The sequence below is a fragment of the Gasterosteus aculeatus genome, chromosome X, assembly GCF_964276395.1.
Source record: "Gasterosteus aculeatus chromosome X, fGasAcu3.hap1.1, whole genome shotgun sequence".
Taxonomy (NCBI): Eukaryota; Metazoa; Chordata; class Actinopteri; order Perciformes; family Gasterosteidae; genus Gasterosteus; species Gasterosteus aculeatus.
In genome coordinates, this window is record NC_135698.1 from 9,915,325 (window position 1) to 9,937,698 (window position 22,374).

The following is a 22,374-nucleotide window of genomic DNA, read 5'->3' on the forward strand; positions in this document are numbered from 1 at the left end:
CATTTGGTTCTAAATGTGAGAGTGCAATATTCATGCTCTAAAAAACTAAGCGGGGAAATGTGACTGCTGCAAAAAGAGCTGCAGTAGTTTGTCATCAGTCACAAATAAAACATCGCAGGTACCGTAAGGGTGCCTGTGGGACAAAGAGCACCGAGTTGGTTAAATTCTGTGATCTAATAAGAAAATGTGTTCACATTACATCTATTGAGAGATAACACTGTCTTTTAAATTTTGCAGTTACAAAAAATTGATAGAGTTTGGTTAACTGTTAATTGAACTGCACATACTTGTAATACAAGTCCAGAGTGTTAAGCACAATGGTTATTGGGTGCAGGCAAAGCACTTCCCTCTATCTGCCACATTGTGGAGCAGGAGAGAGAGAGAGAGAGAGAGAGAGAGAGAGAGAGACAGAGAGAGGGAGCGTGCAAAACCCACAAGTAATAAATCGATCACTGCCGCCTGCAATATTGATTTGCGACTTCAACTCTATTCTGTTCAGCATCACCGTGTTTCTGACTCATTGTACATTCTGGCTCAACATTTCCAGGTGTTGACTGTAGGAAAAGCAAGTTGCTCTAGGCTCTTTGAATATTTTTAATGGTCTGATTTTGATGAATCAGGGTGACATAAATCTACAACTTAAATCTTACTTAAAATGTTTAGAATCAAGAATCTGTGTTTGCCCAAGAAAGCTACATTTACATTGTGAAGTCAAACAAGGGTTTCCCTGATAAGAAAAATATGATAAACTCAAAGGCAATGATAAACTGAGGTACAAGAAAGACGCCAGTCTTTCTTGTACCTCAGTTTATCATCAATTAATTGAGGAAGCCCCGGCCAACAGGTAGAACAGAGGGCGGTACTTATTTTCCGGGGAAACCCCTGGTAAGTGGCCAGATAAGTGGACAATTTAGCAGGCGCGCCGACAGAACGAGAACGGCCGACAGATAAACAACAGACGCAGAGATTAGAGAGCGATCTACGACCGCGCGCCTTTGTGTGCGGTTGTGTCGATAACTTGTGATTGGTTGTCCGGTGATGGAGAAGCTTGTGTGATGGTGGTGGTACGGTGAATGGCTTGGTTGTTTGGTAAGTATTGTGATCCACACTCACGTCCGTCATTTTTCACAGGGCTTAAAACTGGAAATGACTTTGGAACGGGTTGAGTATGAAGAGGTATCGAGTCCATCGATGCACGGACGATCACGGGTGCTTTAAATATTGAGGGGGAGTTCTGTGTTTTGTGCATTTAACGTATTTAAACTGAGTCGACACTGCAGAAAGAAATAGCACTCGGCCGCTAATGTGAAATAAAATAAATTTGAGGATAGGTTAGACATAGAGTCGCTGGTATACGTCTTCATGAAATGGTCTATCATATGAAAGCTGAGAGTGTGAAGCGTCATTTCAGATGTCACATTCACAATAACAGACAGGCAGACCTAAAAAACCCCAAAACATAATTCATCTGAACAAGGCTTGTAACAGCTGCCACGGCATAGAAAATTATTTTTCAATGAATTCATTTTAAAAAAGGAACCAAAATGAGGGCTTAGAACATTGTGATGGAAGGGGATGCCGGCCATTCCATGCACACTTATGTCTCATCAGTTGCTGATACCCTTTGTTTTAGGATTGTACTGCTCAGCTTCTTTTATCTGTGATGACGTAGCGTTAAAGACAACACATTTTTATGCAATGTTTGCTGGAGAGGTTCCTTTTGGTTACATATTCCGTCATTTTATAATATATATTTTAATTTTCTCTCTCAAAAAAAGCATGCTGCCATCCATCGTCTCCTTTCCTTCTCACCTGCGGGTAGTACACTGACACTGCTTTGGTAAACAATGAAGAATAGGCAGTAAAAATAACACTTAAGGGGTTTAAGACTGATTTCAGCTCCATTAAAAGAAACCAAGCTGATGTAATCACATTGCACGACTTCAATTGATTTTTTCAGCACTTAGTCGATCAAAGGCCCGATGCGTAAGACCTGGTGAGCTCTAGACGTGTGTCGCAGACGTCAAACAACTAAATACCCCTCTGCTCACGCCATCCTGTCCTCTGCCCTCCTGTCCTCTGTCCTCTTCTGGCTGATTTGTTGCAGCCAACACACAAGTTTACAACGAAAACAGAGATTTTACCCAATCGTGCATGCTGCGCTTGAGTGAACGTGGAAGCGGGGGCCTGATTAACTAAGGTTTTCTGTTCACCATGTCAGATCTGCTGATTTAGATCATTGCATGTTCAAAACCAGCCAATGAAAGCTTAGTTGGGTACTGACTCAAATAGTTAAGACTTTAATTATTGTATTCAAGTCCTCTTTGCAGCTCCAATCCCTAATTTACCCCAAGTTAGATTGGATAAAGAGGAAGAGGACGTTTCATGATGAATACGGTCCAGTAACTAGGGAAATCAGCAAAAAGATGTGTGAACTGAGGTCCATCCAACGTGATCTCCAAAACCTGTTCGTAAAAATGTATACGAAAATCTTGAACATACAAATTGGTAACAATACATACGAACTGGCGGTGGTTAACCACGCCCCTTGAGTGAACAACATGGCGGACCATGTTGGATTCTTGAGTGAACGTCTCTCCGCCAATGTTGGATTTTTTGAGGGGGTTAGGGTTAGTATTCTATTCTTACAAGTTAACATTGATTTCTTGTTAAAAATGCAATCATAACACGTTTATTTTACATCGTTAGACTTCACGAAGTGTGGTTACGGGGTGCAGGTCCCCATCCACTTTGAATAGGGTGACGTCATCAGTTGCAGTCCGTATTTATTTAGTATGTATCACTACGAATTTGTATCTTCAAGATTTTCGTATACATTTTTACAAACAGGTTTTGGAGATCAGGCTGGTCCATCAGGACCAAGACCTCACGCCACACAGTCTCTTCCCGTCGGCAGCCGGGCTCAGAGCCCAGGTCTCCCACTGACCGACTCTCACTTCCCTTCATAGTCCATTTTATAATTGTTCAATGCCATGCACCACCCTGCATGTCTAACATACCTTGGAAATAAATGTTCCTGATTCCTGATGTGTGTCAAACCAAGAACATCCCGGGTCATCATTCTCATCTTCATCATCCCATTTCCATCATCCTCTCTCAGGTACCATGTTTGATCACTTTTATAGAGGCCTGATCTTAACCCAAAGTGAAAAAATTTCACAGAAAGGGCCAAGAAAAAAAAAGACATCTTACATAAAAGGAGAATGAAGCAAATTTGGGGATGTTGCAATAATGTATTATAAAAAATGATTTCTCATTCGGAAGGCTGTACGATGTTAATCTTTTATCATATTGCAGCGTGTGAATAAAATATGTTTGGAGTGTTGGTCGTACAAAACAAGACATTCAAAGGCAAGCTCGTTTTTTTACGTTGCAGCTCTAAATCATACGATGGACCACTTACACATTCATCCTTTTCTATGCTTAAATTTCCACTGTAATGTTTTTCAAATTCAGCTAATGTAGAACTGTAAGAACAAGCTTCAATCATGCAGTCCATTAAGCCAGACAGCCACACAGTCTTGGTACTGTTACACTCCTGTGAAAGCTAATGGGCTAAGGGGGGCTACAAGGGGATTTTTTACATCAAAATAAGTGTAGAATAATAAGATCCCGCAGTAGCATATACTTAGGTGGAGAAAGAGTAGAGTGGGGTGCCTGGTCACAACATTTAACTGCATGTGCTGGTGGTCTTCCTCTGTGTTTACATGTGCTGCCAGTGTGGCTTTGGGGGCTCATCAACACCCATGTCAAACTGAATCACACTCTGGCTAAGATCAGAGTAACAGAATCTAACACTCCTCTCTTTAGTGTCCTTCCTGTCTTCACATTCTCTGATCTAGTGCCAAGTCTTGATCTTCTCTCTGCTTAGATAAGAGTCATAAGTGAAGGGTGATTGCGCAGGAGAAAAGGAGCTTGAGGGAGAGGAAGGATCAAACTGAAGGTCACACTTGTGACTGCGAGGAGAAAACGCATGAATGAAGACAAAGAAGGGGCATAATTAAACTAATCACCGCATTAGATGACCTAAAAAGCTAAACTGATCACTGGGCATTTTGGTGGGTAAAGCTAATTAGACGTTGCTGTGACTTCACCATGTGGTTGGAACAAAGAGAGGCATCATCTAATGTGAGCATCATCGTCTCTTCTGTGTGAGATTGAGATTTGGTTCAAACCACAGCACCGGTGTCTCGTCGGAGCCGGGGAAACCCAGCGACACGACCGCATCAACGAGGCAAAATAAAGCGGTGCTCAGCTTCATTCCGCCGTCGTCCATGTGACTCGCGTTGCTAAAAGGGGCTAAAAGAACAGTGGAACCGGAAAATTTTTCCCTCGCTCTGCTACCAAAACCTGAAGAAGGAAAATCATAACATACCACATACAGAGTGGATAAGTCACTGGTTCTAAACAGGAGGAAATCCGTAATAATATTTCTATTAATATCATCTTTTCAATTTCCCTTCTTCCTGTTAACTGAACTAAAGTTAATAATATCTCCAGCCCTTAAATAAAACAACTACACTCTTGAGTACACTCAAAGGGTAACTCTATGCTTACCTCAAAACCGACTTTACACGTGTGTCTCTCAAAACAAGACGTGAGGAACTAATGCAAAAATGAAGTATTTGTTCTTGACTGTTTGCACCATCCAATTAACAGGTTTTGTCCAAAGTTTTGAGTGCATATTAATGAGCACCAGTAGTATTTGATATTCGTTTTTTTAATGCCATTGATATGACTTGAAATGCATTACACGATAATTGTTGTGATCAAGCAGGTGCAAATAGGTTGTCAAAGTGAAAACAATCACAGTCATGCATTAGACTTGCACTCTCCCTGTCTAAATCTCAAGCAGGGCCCAGAAGTTGCGTACGTTCCTGCTCTGTTTGTGTGTGTTTCTTAGTGATTACGCAAGCGAGGATGATGTATGGAGCAGGACATGACTTGCTATCTCTAAAGGTGCAGATGGCATCCAGTTACAAAAGAAACGGACGGGGCATTGTTGTGGCCTTTTAGCAAGAAGTGATACATCAACGGAGAAGAGAATGGAGAATGAAGAGAAGCTGTGAAGTGAAAAACACAGTGCTGAGATGATGGAGTGTAATGACTCCCACCCAGCCCTGTTTGGTTCTCCAAAGACCTAAGCACTGATGACATATGCACTAATTAACAGTGCAGAGTCTTCTGCTGGATGTGAGAACAGCTAGAAGTCCTCCCAACCAATGCCCTTAAGGGACAATACATATCACCAGTAAAGCTAACATGCAAAGCAGATCATACAATTCAAATGTATCAGCATAGCACCATATTATACAAAACCCGGATGAGTTGAACAATACAGACCTACCGGTGTAGCTATGCATGAATGTGCATTGTGCTCACAATTAGCTATAAACAAACGTTTACAAGGTTTATTTTTTCACACAGACTAAATTAAATGTTGCCGTTTTTTACTGTTATCCTCCCGTGGATCTCTGCTGTTTGACTTTCAATCCAACATGTGTTTCAAGTGAGAAACACTGATGTCTATTCTGGATTTTTCAGCTAGCAACAACATGCAAGAAGATGTCAAATGGAGACAATTTCCAAATATGAAAGCCATAGAAAAATGTGTTTAGCAGAAGACCAACACCCGGGGAGATAAAACGTGACACTGTTGACAACGCACAAATTGTAGCACTCTAATTGTACGTATATTGGCTATTTTCCATAGCAAGTTGTAAATCAGCTTATTTGATGAAATTGCACTTTCCTGTTTATTGTTCTTCTGGGTTTCTATCCCTGTGGTTGAAATGTACTTGTTGTAAGTCGCTTTGGATAAAAGCGTCAGCTAAATGACATGTAGCGTAATGCGATGTTGACGTAAGGCTACGCGTTAATGCAGAGCACCTGGGAAGCAATTTGTCATCAGAAAGACGTGTATCAACAACGCACACACAATAAATGATAGAGAAGCATATTCATCGGCAACCGCAATAACCAATGACAAATAATCTTTCTGATTTTATGGGCAATAGTTAAATGATATTCAATGGTGTTACTTAAATCACAGACCAGGAAGCAGAGTTGTAGTCTTATACTTCTCTGCACTTCCATCAGAGCAGTTACCACCCAAAACCTCATAAACCCTCTAGAGACGGTGTCTGTCCCACAAACATTCAACTTGTTTTAATCAGAGGTAAACAGTTGAGCAGGTAAACAAAATAACGTAATAAAAAAAGTTATGACCAACAATGCTGTAGTGCAACACAATTTTAGTATTAAATGCAAACACTTAAACGTCAGATCTAATATAAAGCTGTGTTAGTAGATTGATTAATAACAGATAACCATATAAATACATTTTGGCTGTCTAATGGAGAACATGTCAGCCTAAATGACTCAACTCCTATAATTTATGTTAGTACTCATATTCCTCAAGGCAGGGGAGGTGGAATAGCAGCTATTTTTGACTTTAGCCTATTAATAAACCCTAAACCAGTATAACTCATTATAACAGAAGGTTCTGTTTGTTGTAATATACAGTACACGGCCCCAGTTCCCTATTTAGAACAGGCTCATTATTGTGGGGGATTTTAATATTCATGTGGATGTCAATAATGACAGCCTGTGTACTGTGTCTATCTGTGTCTTATTTCATTTGTTTGGTTTCTGTCAAAGTGTAGAGAAACCCGCTCATTCTCATAACCACGCCCTCAACTTTGTTCTGGTATGTGGTTTTACAAAAAAAAATGTAAGTCTGATTTCTCTTTTATTGGACAATTACCTAATACTACTACCTATACCTATTGCTACTACCGTGGTTTCTACAGCAGATGTCTATCTGATAGATAAACTTTACGTTTTAAGGTGTCCCGTTGTATCAGAGGACTCCTGAGCTAATTTTAATCCGTCCCAGATGAATCTTGGCCATGGGTGTTGCAGGTTTCTGCCTTTGTTACTGCTGGACTAGATTACTTCAATGTCTCATTATAAGGTTTCTTGCTTTTTCTCTCCACATAAAAGGTTTTTTTTGAGGGGGGAGGGAAGTTGTCCTCTGCCAATGAGAGGGTATCTGGACATAAGTGTTTGTATGTGTGCAGATTGTAAAGCTCTCTGAGGCAAATTTGCGATTTTGGGCTGTACAAAATGAATAGAATTGTAATATCAATACTGAATAAGAACTTAACTAGCAAGAGCTTCTCTTTTAGGCACGTATTTCACATTTTAAGAATTATAACTGTTACAACAACAATTTAATGGCCCTAAATAGTCTTTAATTCACAAATGGTGACTCAGAATCAATCCATGAATCGATCCAAAAATAATATTAAAGAAAATTTAACTTTAAATCATTTTAACATAAAAATCCAGAGACAGTAAGTATCCTTCTTTCAGACACCTACGGTGAGACCAAGCAACAGCTACCTTTTCTCATCACTGCACGTCGCGAGTCAACAATGAAATATTGCCGTTAAAAGTGAACACGTTATGAGGACACATCTGGCTCAGGACAAACTCATTTATGAGCAGCACATCTCCATTTGTGTCAGCCTCCACACGCAATTTTTGTGAAATGAGACCGTGTGACCCCTTTAGGTGATCACACTACAGCTGAGCTCTTTAACAGCTGACACACATCTGTTTGATGTTGGGCATTATGAGCACCATGAACAAGCCCCTCTCTTTAACCGTAAGCATTACTGGCTATCGGCAACCCTCATAGTCATTATCTTCTCATTTTTCTCACGAAAATCTCAATCAATTTCCACTCGAAATCATGTAACTAAGGCTAAAGGTTTTCAAGCTGAAAAAATAAAGGATTGAAAGAATGGAATTTCTCCAGGATTTTGAAATCATCAAAAGAAACACAGCTATACGCAATGGATTTTTGAGAATCTCAAGATCCCATAGTAATAAATGACCATAGTACCCCAGGGTTTACATCTGAATTATTAAAATACAATACACCTGGGACCAGGAGAGGAAAACAGCATTGATTCAATTAGCTCAGATTAATGAGCGACAATCAAGATTCAGGCACCCTGAGAGACACCTCGCACACAAGAAATTCCCTAATTATGGACAAAGGCACGTGATTCATGCAGTCCATTTGATATGAGTAGTTGAGTTTAATTTGTGCCGAAGTGGATGTTGTCTGGGAACGCAGATCGTACCGCTAGGATGTGTTGATTATCCGCTGAGTGCTATAGCAGTAGTGCAACATCAGTCTGAGCGATGACCCACAAATATGACCAACTGCAAAAATGGTGTATGTCACTGATTACCATATGGGCAACAAATGGCATGGATTTGGATCAGAATCTTATGACGGGCTGCAAATCTACATGTTCTCTGTCTGCAGGCAGATGTTGTGCACAAGTAGGAACAGGTCTTAGCAGTTTAGTAAGGGCTGCATTCGAGAAAGTGAGTTAGAAAGAGAAAGAGAAACGTGTTAGGGTGCTGCTGCAAAAGAGGGTCGGTGTGCAAGAGAAACAAGAAAGAGGGACCGAAGGGACTTTATGAGCAAGAGCGAATGTGAGCCAAGAAAAGAGGGAGAGATTACAGATCTGTGGTTCCAGCGTCAAATTGAGCAGCTTTAAATGCTGCGACTGAGAGGAACCTTATCTTTCATCTGCAGCGGACCCTGGACCTGAATCTGTAAAGAGCGAGGAGGCTGTAATCTTTGGTCAGCGGCCACCGGCAGCTGCTTTACATTCAGCATTTGTTCTTGTTTGGACTGCAAACTCTCCCTCGCTCGTTTCAGGTGACCGCAAAAGTTCCTTGAACTCTCCTTTCTGAAGCCCTTCGAGTCACTGGAGGTGAATCCGAGTAGGTTGCTACACGAATACGGTGTTAACATTACTACAGTAATAACTATCTTTTATACTCACAGAACAACAGCAGTAGATTGAACTAAGGGGGGCCATTTCTTGCAGCAACACTGCTGCATCCTTGAATGGAAATATTTTACAGACTTGAGCCACTAATGGTGCATTTGTGAAGAACGTGAGGCCTTGACAACTACCAAATTGCACACATAATACACTGTGCACAACTCACACTTCAACAAATGTAAAGTACTTTCTCTCAGGATGTGCCAGGCAGCCGTTCACCCGAGCTGGTTGCCAAGGAAACTTACTGAAATTTTCAAATTGGCAAATGGGGCCTGTAGTTAAAGATTTTTAAGCGTATGCATTTCTTCAACCACTGTTCAGTATGATGACCCACTTCTCATCATCATTTAGTAAGGCTACAATTCATTTAATCAATAAATACATTTTTAACTTACTGGGTAAATATTGTATATCTTTTATATGCAGATGTTGTTTCACTACTAACATCCAGCGTGTGTGTGTGTTATGATGTATATACTTAACCTTCCTCTTGTGTTAGCTTTCTGTTACCATCCCTTGTGTTAACGGGTCAGTTTGGACCTGTGTCTTAAATCAGCTGTAAAATACACTAGAAACAATTATCTATCATCCAATTTGTTTCTCATCTCTTGGTTACCTTGTTAGGCTTCCTTATCCATGTATTGGTTTTAATATTTTTGGTGTGGGCCTCTGGGCCTTTTCTTTGTCAGTATACCCCTCGATTTCAATTTTAAAAAATTGTAAAATGAACCTCAAGAGAATCATATACATAAATTAAAGGTTGTTGTGTTACCTGACTATTTTTGAGGGGTATTAGAACACATCTCTCAAATAAATTTGTTTTGATTATTTTTTATTTTAATATTATTAACTATTGTAACATCTATGGTGTTACGGGTCAATTTCGACCCATATGTATTTACTTCAAGAAAAGGGGTTCTACACTTCCTTTTTTTGGTTGAGTTCCACCCATGATGGATGTGGGTCCTCAACACATTACATTACAGGTCATTTAGCTGACGCTTTTATCCAAAGCGACTTACATTACACTTTAAAACCATGGCTTTTGTTTACATTTTTGCCCAGGGAGCAATTAGGGGTTAGGTGTTTTGCTCAGGGACACTTCGACTCGAGACATGGGGCAGCCGGGACTCAAACCACCAACCTTGCGGTTCCCAGTGCACCCGCTCTACCCCCTGCGCCACAACAACAAATGCTTTACATGCAGACCCATCAACGATGTTGTAAAACACAACCATTGACCATCTTCTGGTAATTCGCTGGCAAGTGTAGGTGGCAGTCAGCTTGTTCAGGTTGTGCACTACTATGTTTTTGTTATAGTCGAGGATAATTGTGGGGTTTTTGTTACTTCCTGATGACACAACTGCATCTTTGTGAAGAGTAGACATAAGCATCACGTTCCGTTTTTTTGGACAATATGAGACAGTGGTGGTGTCTGTAAAAGCAAACTTGAGGAAGCTCGTAGCTTTTGTCTGTGTAAATCTGTAGATTCCAGGCATAGTGGTTTTTGCAGGCTGCCCAGATTTTTTATGGCGTACCTCCCGGGCTTACTGGGTATGTATTGTCGGAAGGAGCATTTTCCTCGGAAAAGGACAAAACGTTCATTCACTGTCACCTGTGGCTCTGGGTTGAACATCAGTGGATGGAGCTGCACCCATCTGTCCCAGGCATCCCTGATGGGGGCAAGTTTGTCGGATCTTGCTCTGGTATCTCTGTTTTAAAATCTGAGAACTCTTGATATCATGTGAAAGTGACAGTGGGCTCATTGAGTGATCTGTACACTCCAGCAATAAGAAGAATACCAATGTAAGCATCCAGGAATTCCTCATCAATGTCTTTCCACATGCCGCCATGGACTTTTTGTCCTTCAAGGTTTGTCATAGCAATAATGACTCTTTTTAGTGACAATGGCATAACCAACTCTACTGAATTGACCACACATGTCTGCCCATGCCGTTTTTGTTAGTATTGTTTTTGTGCAGGTATACTGGAAAAAGAGGCCAAATGAGAATCTCCTGAAGCTGAAATGATTGGGAGAGGAGCTGGTTGTCAATTTGTTGGCTGACAGTGCACTTTTTATTTCAGTTTTGGCTCTAATTATTGCTTTATAATCTTATTTTTATGACTGGGTTGAAACCGACCCTAACAACACAAAGGGCATGATTTCAAAAAGAGCATTTTATAATTTAGTGAAATTTTTTCTTTTTGTTTTATTTTGTTGAAATAGAGGTTCCTGACAAAGTCAAAAAGCCTTGATGCATAAAAACAAATTTATGTGGTTCTTTTATGCTTTTAAAATCTAAAACGGGTCGCTGCCGACCCTAACACAAAAGGAAGGTTAATACTGTTCATTTATGTGTAAACTAGACTTCGCTTCAGAAAACAATCATTATTATTAGTTTTTTTTGCGATTCTTCTCATCTTTCATCAAAATGCAGACTGATTGTCAAAATCTACAATCTTGCACCTGACTAGTTTCCTTTCCTTTCTGGGTGATAATAATAATATTACACCGGTGAGAAGTGTTCCCCCTGCACAAATAGAATGAATGTCCAGCCTAACCCCGTAACAATAGCTCACTATGATTGCGCTGTTATTAATGTCCTCCATCTATTCCCTGGTTTCTCTCAGACTAGAGAAATGGAGAAAAACGAAGAAGGAAAAACAACTAAGAGGACGTCAACAGGGTCAGTCAATATAAAAGAGATAACTTCAAGGAAGAGAAAGTCAATAAACCAATCACGGATTTAAATGAGAGTTGGCTATCCCCCAGAGAACGCTGAGCGTTTTTGATTTAATTTATTGAAACTAACCCTCCCTTAAAAAAAATAAGTATTTAGTCTTTTGTTACATCGCTCTCACAGTTATTTTCCTTCATCTCCGATGCAAGACAGTTGGTATCTGGACTAAATGAAGAACAAGCTTGTTGAGGAACTGACCGTTTGTTAAGTCCGGCCCTCGATCAAAGCCCGGCCAAACGCAACGAGGCACCTGCCAGCTTCAAACCGCCACTGAACCATCGAATATCAAATATTCCAGATTTCGGACTTGTTGTGGATTTCGATCTAGTCATAATTAAATGTTGAAATGATTGTGTACACTTGTTACCAGGAGGCGTTAGAAGGAGATGTTATTAAACCTGTGGAGCTGAAATTAGTGTTTTACAGTAAATTAGCACGCCGTTAACTAGTATTTAAAAGTGCTGTGATAGACTAACTTCTAAAGGTATAAAAACTGAATACACAGGCTGCTTTTGCTTTTTAATGTAACATAATGCAAAAATATTTACTCATCTTTCTTAAATTAGACATTTTTTCTTATCGATCAGGTAACGGGGTCCACTTTTACAGGGTGCTATAAAGGGTATCTTCATCCTTATAACCTACTTTTGCAGACGAATCATGCTGACATTCTGGATTCATCCTTCAAAGGCATCGTTATGACCTTAATGTCTGCTTCTCTCTGTAATCTCTTATTAATTTATCTAAAAATGTAATGATATTTATTGAGGGAATGAAGTTAGTGCTGGGCGCCACGGTACATCTAACAGTGGTTAGCGTGGCGGATAGCGTGGCGAAGGGTCCGTTCAGAGGGAAATCTTCACATTGAGAATAAACTTAACTAAACTATCGTAAGAAACTTTGTGTTCTATGCAAGAACAATGGTGGTTTGGCATAACTGATTTAAAAACATGCTCATGCTTCCCTCACCTCAACCTCCAATATCCCTTTCCCAGCATTATTTATCTTTGTGTAGGACCTTGTGGACTGATGGAAGATAAAAATAAATAGCAAGTAACATAAGAATAAGGGGAACGGTGTTACACTCTCTCTCTCTCCAGCGGTTTCCCTACATGGCTGTTGGGTAAACTGAGGAAGGAGTATGCAGGCCACGTCTTGGGCCTCTGCAGCCACTGTACATAAACCTAAAAATAGCAACAAGGAAGAGTTGGAGGCATTTTTTATATTTGTCCACAAATATTTGATACAACTTTGCAAATGCCAATCCCCATTTGTGATTTACTTTGGCGGAACTTTCAAACCACTGTTGCGGTCGGAAGTGGGGTCGGATGAAGTGTGGATGAAAGACAATGGAAAATGGAGGTAAAATAGAGAGAACCTACATTTTGAAAGTGTGCATGTATAGAAATATTCACGAGCAGATATACTTAAGCAGAAATACAAGGTCCACAGACAGACAAATTAACAATTTGACAAGACCAGAAAAGTTTGTTTGGATGTCCGTAGCCGGTTCACAATGTTGGCAACCAAACGGAGGAGAATCACAGGCCAATAAATGCTCTGAACACAAAGAAAGTGCAGACCCGCCAACATCTGAAGGAAAAAATACTACTGTAAATGCACAACGTTAGCAGGAATCACTATTTACCACCAATGTTAAATGGATAAAAAAAATCAAATCAAAAAGCAGATCACTTTCAGACTCCATTCTCCCAACGCAGGAACCAGCCACTCATCAGAGCTGCAAGCATCCAATAACAGGCACATGAATAATTAGATAATATGAGAGTATTTTCAAGTAACTACAGCACTGGACTGCTACCAATTAGGTCGGGCTGTCCACAACCAAGGGGATTTCTTTTTGTTGCTGTTATTGCTTCATTTTTAATCTGAGTAATAGCTTTTTTTTCTAATATAAGGTTGCAGTTGCTATTTTAAAAGTGAGCAGTGCACATTAACTGTCACATATGCATGCTATGACATCCGATCTGTCTTGCTTTGGCATCTAAACAGTCAAAACAGGTGCCTCGGCGGCCTTTGCTTTCATATAGCGCAGGTCTGAGTGAGAAGCGGACAGCATGAGGGCGCAATCCGGGACAATTTATGAAATCTCTTAAAAAGTCTTGACTTAACTTTCCCAAAATCATGCTCCTCTCTAGTGATGGAGCAAAGGGAAGATAGGAGGAGAAGGACGACAATGAAAGCTAGAATATAAGAAAATAACCGGGGACTAATATTATTAATTAAGTTATTGTTATTTTTAAATGGAAATGTGTTAATCACAGACTTTCTAGCGGCTATTGTTTAATACAACATGTCCACTAATACTGCAACCAGACTAAGCAGGGTGGTTCATATGGTAAAGAAACACAATTAAATGTATTTATCTGAATGTATGTTTTCCAGCCTCTCCTTTGACCATAAAATGTATCCAATAATATCCATATGTGCATGCAATCACAAACATTGCATTAACATCAGTGTTACCAAGGCCTCAGACAAGAGAGTTTCATATGCTGTTCTTTTCTATGCAGATGCCACTTAGGGTGTCGGCATCACAGGTGTGTATAAGGACAGGATCAATAAGTTCATCAAGAAGACAGGAGTCAATTGTTGGCCTGAGTCCAGACTAGCTGGAAACCAGCCCAGAGCAGAGAACCAGACGTCTCCTGACGAGCTTCCAGTACTTCCATAAAGACCATAAGGAGTAAAAAGCTCCTTTCCTCCATGTAAAGGTTCAGCAGACTTTTGTTCCTGCAGCCATTAGGCGATTTAATTAACAATTTAGATACAATGTGCTCCCCACCATTTATTAATTCAATGCACGCAGCAACTTTTTGCACAGATGGTAGTTGATGGTGGATGATGATAATTGGGACTAAAAAGATGGAATTACCAGGAGGCTATAGCGTGCAGTGCAGGGCAGCTACGATAAGCATAGATTTCACTTAGGAGTCCAGTACTCAACTGCCGGTGCAGTGGAAAGGCCATTAGAGGAAAACAGCACCTCATCAGAGATTTAATCAACGTTAAGGCAATTGACTCGTGGTACCTGTTACAACCTGTTGTGTTTTTGTTTATCTTGGAGTCATGCTCTTGCCCTCTAAGACCAGTTGGGTAGTTGGTAATAAAAGGTAATCTAAACATTAAACATTTTGCAATCCTCTCCTGATTGAGAAAATGTGTCAGTTCACAGATCATTGCATTCAAATTCCAGCCTCTTCAGACTGAATGCCAGCTAGAGATAAGATCAGTCAGCTTCAAGGTCAGTGTTGTGAATGAAACATGTATCAGTAAAAGTTACTCCTGAAAATAAACAGCTTGGAGTGCATCTCAAACCAGTAGCAGATGTGAAGAATGCTAGATGTGTCAGAGGAGATACAATGGAAAGCAAATCCTCCACCGATAACACAGGCAGCCGGCCAAACCATAGTTGCAGACTTTGCAAACGTGACATTGAGGAAGTAAGGCACATTGTTTGAGGGTTTATGACGTGAGCATGCACAATGTATATGGAACGGCATGAACACTGCAGAACAAAGGTTTCAGTAATACCACGGTTTCAAAAACTGAGCTTAAGTTTACCAACGAAGGACAAACATTGGATTGTGCACTAGCATGAATAGTCTGTCATGACGTAATGCACGAGAAGGAAGGTTTAATGTTGCAATTGATGATTCATGCTGGAAATAGGGAAGAGGCTTGATCAGAAAAACTATCAGGTGCTGTTTATCACAGCACCGCCTGCTGAAAGCCATTGGCCAGATAATCTGTCTGTGAATGAATTAACTGCTAGAGGTCAACTTGATAAACTGTCTAGCTGTCTGAATCCATGCTTGTACTGTTTTCTCAAGTTGTTGTAATAAAATAACCACCTGGCTGAGTGAAGATGTCGCAGTAACAACTATATAATCCGATTCACCCACTAAAACAATGGCGGCAAACAGACGAGCGAGTTTGTCATTTTGAATCAGATCATACGACGGTCCAAACCTCAATAATCTCAACGGTAGGGAGGCTGAGAATGATGGAGCTGACATCCTGGAGTCGCACAACCGTCAACAAAATAGTTTTCCAGGCAGTCGTCTCAAACGTGTGGGATGAACATGATGAGGACACCCAGCCTGCATTGTTCTACGTTGTATTTTGTACAATATTAATCATCACGCTGTTATACTTCTGACAGCAAACTACTATATCTGAATGATTAAAGAGGTGGAATGCAAAAAGAGAGACAACAAGAGAGGCAGACTATTTGTGTCAGTTTCTCCCTCTCTGGCTGGTGATGAATGACACCATTAAGAGTTTTTATCTTCAACCAATCATAGACATTGAGTTTTAGTGGTTGCATATGAGGACTGACAAATGACAACTATGTTCCAAAAAGGACGGAGGAACTTATGGAACTAACCAGGCTTGGCTTAGTCTAAATCAAAGACCAACTCAACAAGGTAATTTCCATGCAAGGATAATTATTTTCTGGTAATCACTTTTTCTTCTTAACTTTGTTTCCCAACACAATTCTCCTGATTCCACTTCCACCCTCAAGTCATCAGGAAAGACAGCTACATCTAACACAAGGTAGGTTTGATAACTAGAGAGCTTCTAAATGTTATTAATGGCCATTCAAGACAAAACGTCATTTTGAACTTTGGAACTCAATCCACCACATGAAGCTGCGCTCTTTCCTTCTTTCCCAGTGAAAAGGAAAAGTTTGGCCTGCCGGGATCTTTGCATGGCGCTTCATTCTGCTGATCCAGGCCCCAAACACAGCAGGAGGTGTGTAATCTAACTTCAATCTGACTCTTCTGGTGTAATCTCCAGCTCACTCAGAGTACACACAAGTCACTCTTGACTGCTCCATAAAAGATTCATGCTGTCAGCGTCTGGCCATCTGTCAGCTGCCTCTGTGTTTGCCCGTCGGGCTTCCACCAGGCTCCCTCTCTGTTTTTCTTTCTGTCTGTCACTAAGTCACGCTGCATGTGCTCGTCAGTATATCGGACTGAATATGACTCCTTAAAAGAGGTAAGAGGCCGATAAGGGCACCTTGTCAATGGGATTACTAGGATGTAAAAGCATGTGTGCATGTTTTTGTTACCAGTCTTTTCAGGTGTGTAAGAGCATTTTAAAGTTTGCTTGCGTGTCTCAATTATATTTTGCGTGTCCATGTGTGTGTGCATGTGTGTGTGTGCGTGTCTGTGTGCGTGCGCGCATGTGTTTCAACTCAACCGAGAGCTGTTTTGGTTTACACACAGTGATTCTCTGGCACCTTTGGGGAATTCTCTGCTTCCTTTTCAACTGCTCTCCTTTTATTTCCTGTCTTTTTTTTCCTCCTGTGCAGTAAGTGGCCTCGCTACAATACAAAGGGTCTTTCAGTCAAGAAGCCAGCAACAAAGAGGTAATCAACAATGAAAAACACCAAAAAAACAGCCTCTTGTCTTGGCGATCACTGTCTGGAGAAAGAATGAAACTAAATCACCCTCAGAAAGCCAACTGAGTAGCTGAGAACGAGTGTGTGTCCGGCTGCCGCTTGCAATGCCGTTGGTTGATGACGTTTCCTTGGGAAATGTTGTAGCAAAAGAGGGGTGAGTATACTTATTGACACGGGGGCAAATTAGTAATAATTTGAAGCGTTGTTTCATGTAAAAGCCACATGGCCTCTTAAGTCACATGGGAGAAAAAGAGCATATGGATGTGTTAAATTGAAATGTTCTTTAGTTCATTCAACAGCCAATAAAGGGAATAAATGTTTCTTCCTCTCTGCATTTTTATTCAATTTTAGGGAATTGCTTTCGTTTTAAGATAATTTAAACCTGTGAATTAACGGAAAATGTAATAGTAATGTTGTGCTTAGCAGAGAATGAAGTATTAATTTCAAACACAACAATAACAATTAATCAAGAGGTATTGTTGTTGTAGTGCCCAAATAATACCTCAAACATGAGCTGTTGCTGACTCAATATTAATTAGAGTAGCAGAGCATGAAAAATGATTTAATACCTGGACATTTGCCTTACTGCATACCGCCTTCTGCAGCAAACAAATACAGGACATTACGGCCACAGTGATTTTGAATAGACCATAATGTATATTGAAGAATAACCTGAGGAAATGATCAATGCCACAGTCTAATGCTTTTTTCCCGAGGCTGCAATACTATTCAAGACACATGCTACATCTTAAGGGATTCTCTTATTCTGTCTTGGCAGAAAGCTGCAACAGAGAGATGGAAAGTTGCACAGTTCATAACTTGATTCGCTCCTCTGTATATGCATTAGGTTCTTACAATGCCTCTTACAGCCTTCTTTATCCCTGATGCTCTCCCTGTGCCCTCCCTCCCCCACCCTCACCCTAAGTGGCCAGCTGTCAAAGTCAGCTGAAGCCCAGTTAATGAAGAGGTGGATTTATTAGCCAAGCATCAGTGGAATAGGTGGGGAAGAGTGGAACCCCCAGAAGCCAGAGAGCAAACACAGCCACCAAGCCGTGCATAACAAAACAAAGAAAGTGAGGCAAAAAAAAAAGAAGAAAAAAGATGGGTAAGACAGGGTAAAAAAAAAATGAACCGAAATGGTTGGAAAAGAAGCTGAAATCGAAAAAGCAGACAGAAGAGAGGTAGAAAGCACCCGGTCCAGAGAGGAAGGGGGAGAGGCAGCTTCCATCTCTCTCTCTCTCTCTCTCTCTCTCTCATCCTCTCAGGCAGTGACTACGGAGCGAGCTCTTACCGTCTGTTGAAGGTCTGGGATTCCAATGCGGATGACCACGGTGTTGCCGGTCGGCTCTTCCATGGGTGCCCTTGCTCTGTGGCTCCGCTCTGCACCGGGACAGAAAGCCGGAACGCCGACAGCAAAGGGAACGCCGCCGTCCTCTTCCTGGGAGCTGCCGCTGTCAGTGCTGGCCCCCTGGCTGCCGTTTGATGTGTGTGTGTAAGGCAGTGCGAGTGAGTGTGTATGTGTGTGATGCTGATGATGATGCTGCTGCTGGTCCTGCCGCGGAGAGCTGGGTGGCTCATGTTTGCCGGCTGCCGGACGCAGAGGCATGCTCCGTGTTAGGGGCTCGGTCTATGTCTCTCTCTCCAGACACACAAATTCACTCATACACACACACACACACACACACGCACGCACACAAACAAACACACGCACACACGCACACACACTCCCGATGGCTCCTGATTACACTACACGCACACACGGGTTGCTGCGTGCATCCCTCGCCTGGAAGAGAAAAGAGGGAGGGAGAGAAAGGCAGGGAAGGAGGGTGGGGGAACGGGCCAAGAGGAGGGGTGTTGGAGATGAAGGGGGGAAAACACAGAGAGAAGATAAGTACCAGGGAAAACTTTGAATTGAAGAAATGACATTCGCAAAATGGTGACTTAACACTGATCTGTGATTTGCATAAACGATAATCCTAATGAATCAAATAAGAGACACATTTAGTCTTTGAATAGCATAAAATAGATACAATACAAAAGGGTTAGAGTTGGAGGATTACTCAACATTTGCACGAAATAATATATTTATCATGAACTTCATGTGTATTTGAGTAGTGTTTTACAGCACCTTTATTACACAATCAACACACACACACACAAACATTTTGACTGTGGTTTGATGCATTTGTTAATATGCTGAGTAGATGTACTACTGTACAGCGGCCCTGGTGTGACACGGTTGCGGCGGTCACACGTTGTCGCTCTTGCTGTAGTGCACACTGTGGTGACGTCGAGACATAATGGGGGATTGTTCATGCGGATCAATGTTGGGCAGGATTTGGCCTTCGGGGTTCTCTTCATCTACCCATGAGGGCTGTCACTGATTAAATAGTTCCCATTTAAACAAAGTGACACGTTGTCATAGACAGAGCAAGCTGCCATGCATGTTTTTAGGTGTTTGTTGGAGTTCTTACGTTTCTCATTCACACTGTTTGCAGACCATGTGAGGCACTGAGATCGGGACTGTGAAGTAAGGGCTAAACAACGTACCTTAACGTTGGTCCGCGCATTGTAAAACAGGAATCCAAAGGCATTGTGTCAAATAAGGGCTGAATAAGGACTTGAGCATTGCCAGTTTCAAAGCAAACCATTTCAATAATTGATATTGTTAAGGACAGTAATTTTCTCTGGTCTGTGACATATTAGTTGTTATCTTAAGTAAGTGCTGTGCTCTATTCTGTTTCATTGTCATCACTGTGCAAGTTGACCCAACAAGCTAGAGACAGCTTTTCCCTGTTGAATGGAATTCAAAGCATGTACTTCAGTGACCACAAAAATGCACATCTCTATGGGGACACATGCACACAAACACAAAAGAGACTTTCATAGAAATACAGGCTGCAAGACTATTTACATGGATTCATCAGATGTCAACATGAAGAATGAGTTTACTTTGTAAACTTCAAAAAGAAATGTACTGAAGTTTCTGGCGGGAGCAAGATTCAAGGCCATCGATACCAGCTCTACCAAGCCTAAGACATCAGGATGGTAAAGGTTGCTTCAGAGAGGAGGTGGAAGCCGGTCACATAGAGACCATAGCTATTCTGGTTTACAAATTCCACTGTGTTTGTAACACCCAGACTGGGGCATTAGGTCACATGTTGTTTTCTGTTGTGTTTCTGTCACTCACCTTTCCCTCTCGTTTCAGACACCTCCTCCCTGTGTGTCACCGCCCTCTGTGATTGCAAGCCCCACCCTTATTGTTTCCACCTGTGTCTCGTTCTCCTGTGTATTTGCTTTGTGCCAACAGCCTGCTCTGTGCCAGTTTGTCCCCAATGAGCTTACCCGCGATTCTCATGAGTGTGCCTTCCCGTGTTTTGACCCTTTTCCGTCCCTCCGTCAACCTTTGCCTGCCGATTTGGATTGATCCACCTTCTCTGTCTGACTACCCGTGTATGTTTCAATTTAAAGTCACATATTTAGATAAACCCCTTAGTTAGCCCTTAGAAAAACATTCAGTTCTACTGCGTGTGAGGAAGAGACAATCAAGAATCTTTGCTGTTTTGCTTAAATTTCATTGAATACAAATATGGAGGAGAAGTTGATAATTGTCTTGCGGGGCTCCCGTATGCAGAGCTTTGTACAGACTAGTTACTGTAGTGTTTGTGTTCGATGACAATAATAGTTAAATCTGCAGGTGAAACCTGCAAGAAACTTTTCATTGGTGCAACTCATTATTTTCCTCAAGCACAAGGATGTATATGTATTCATCGCCTGCACTACAGATGCTTGCATGCAAGTATGCTGGACAGTCTACAGTGAAAAATCCCATTAGCGTTGGAGAAAGAGCATGGCAGGTAGTCCTAATACATTAGAGGATTTAGCAAATCACTCAGCCTGTATCGTCTACAGCCAGCCACGTCTTTGGGGCAGAGGAAATTGATAACTCTCACCTCGACCTTGTAGGGTGGCTCAATATTCATTCTCTATATGGAAATGCTGCCCTCACAGCACGGTAGGACTGGCTGGATGGATTCATTACATATAAACACAACATATTAAGATATCTATAGTTTTAAATTGTGCATTTGTCCATATTATTTACAGGTTTTCTTTTCTTTCTTTTTTTTTTTCAAAAGGCTGATGTCTGAGTACATGAACGGCATTACAAACAATACCAGATCGCAGAATTAGAAGGATTAATGTGGCAAAGGGACCTAAAATGGCTTGCCAATAAGGAATCATTCCCCTAGGTAGCAAGGCCGAGGCCGGGGAGGGATTTCATCCTACTTGCATCATACAAGGATTACTGTGTTGGAATCAGAATCAGAAATCTACATATCTAGTTATCTTAACAAATGATATGTTACACAAATTTAGAGACTCGCCTGGAAACGGGGCTACCTCTCATAACATGTTCTACGAGTTCTTATAGTTTATCTTACTCCCATTGCAGGGTAACATCAAGTTGGAGGACTAGAATTACAGGAAGGCCAGCTCCGATGCCTCAGCTCACTGCCTCAGATCTCTTTCACCCGATCCCCTCTCACCCCATCTCTTGCACTCTGGTCCGGGGACAAACAAAGACAACAAAGTGAATAATTCATAGAGCATTCAGAGCAGTATGTGTGCACGTGTCTGAAACATCAGCCGGAGCTTGAAGTGTTTTTTCCACAGGACTGTACCTGAGGGCATTGCCAAATACAACTGAACCCCACGGCCGGCCATGAAGCGAGCCCATAGATGCATCCCTGTTGGACGCCCATGATGAGAAAAAAAAAGGATCCTAGAGCGGAGGTTAGAGGGGCAGAAAGATAAAGGCAAGTCAACTGAGGTAGCGTGAAGCAGAGAGGTTCGGGGAGGATGTGGCAGTCAGTGGGCCGAGCAGATAAATAGAGAAAGGGAGCGTGGAAAAAAAGGGCGCGAGGCAGAGTGATGACAAAAAAGGGAAGGTGGGAGAGCCTGCGAGAGGGAGGGAGAGCATTACATACAGTCAGCTTTGACAAACCAGCCATAGCCTGTGGCCTGGAGTAAATGTGATAACTGTTCACAGACCCCATCAGAGTTTACTTCACGCTCCTCTACACCTGGTAAAGCAAATGTCACGGCCACTCACAAAACCGAAGTCACCGGGGGCCACACTTACTCACACGCACACACACAAACACACTTTATCCCTATGTTCCTGTACATTTTCATTTATTCTATCTTTTATTCCCGATCTACCTCCGTCCTTTTCATTTGAATGCAGTAATGCATTTGTAAAGCCGAAATGCATGAAAAGAAAAGGGCCGACTGCGGCTTT

At 41.5% G+C, this 22,374-nt stretch overlaps 1 protein-coding gene across 10 annotated transcripts in view; it reads right to left on the minus strand.

Moving 5' to 3' along the window:
* The window catches only part of shank3a (SH3 and multiple ankyrin repeat domains 3a), a 97,467-nt gene extending 78,613 nt beyond the window's left edge, over positions 1-18,854 (minus strand). For all 10 annotated transcript variants that reach the window (XR_013451143.1, XR_013451144.1, XM_040162510.2 and 7 more), the window contains exon 1: positions 18,361-18,854. Coding sequence is in view for 8 of the 10 variants with exons in the window: in XM_040162510.2 (XP_040018444.2) it covers positions 18,361-18,675 (315 nt within the window). In the remaining 2 variants the exon portion in view is untranslated. The remainder of the gene's footprint in view (positions 1-18,360) is intronic.
* Positions 18,855-22,374: the final 3,520 nt, after the last annotated feature.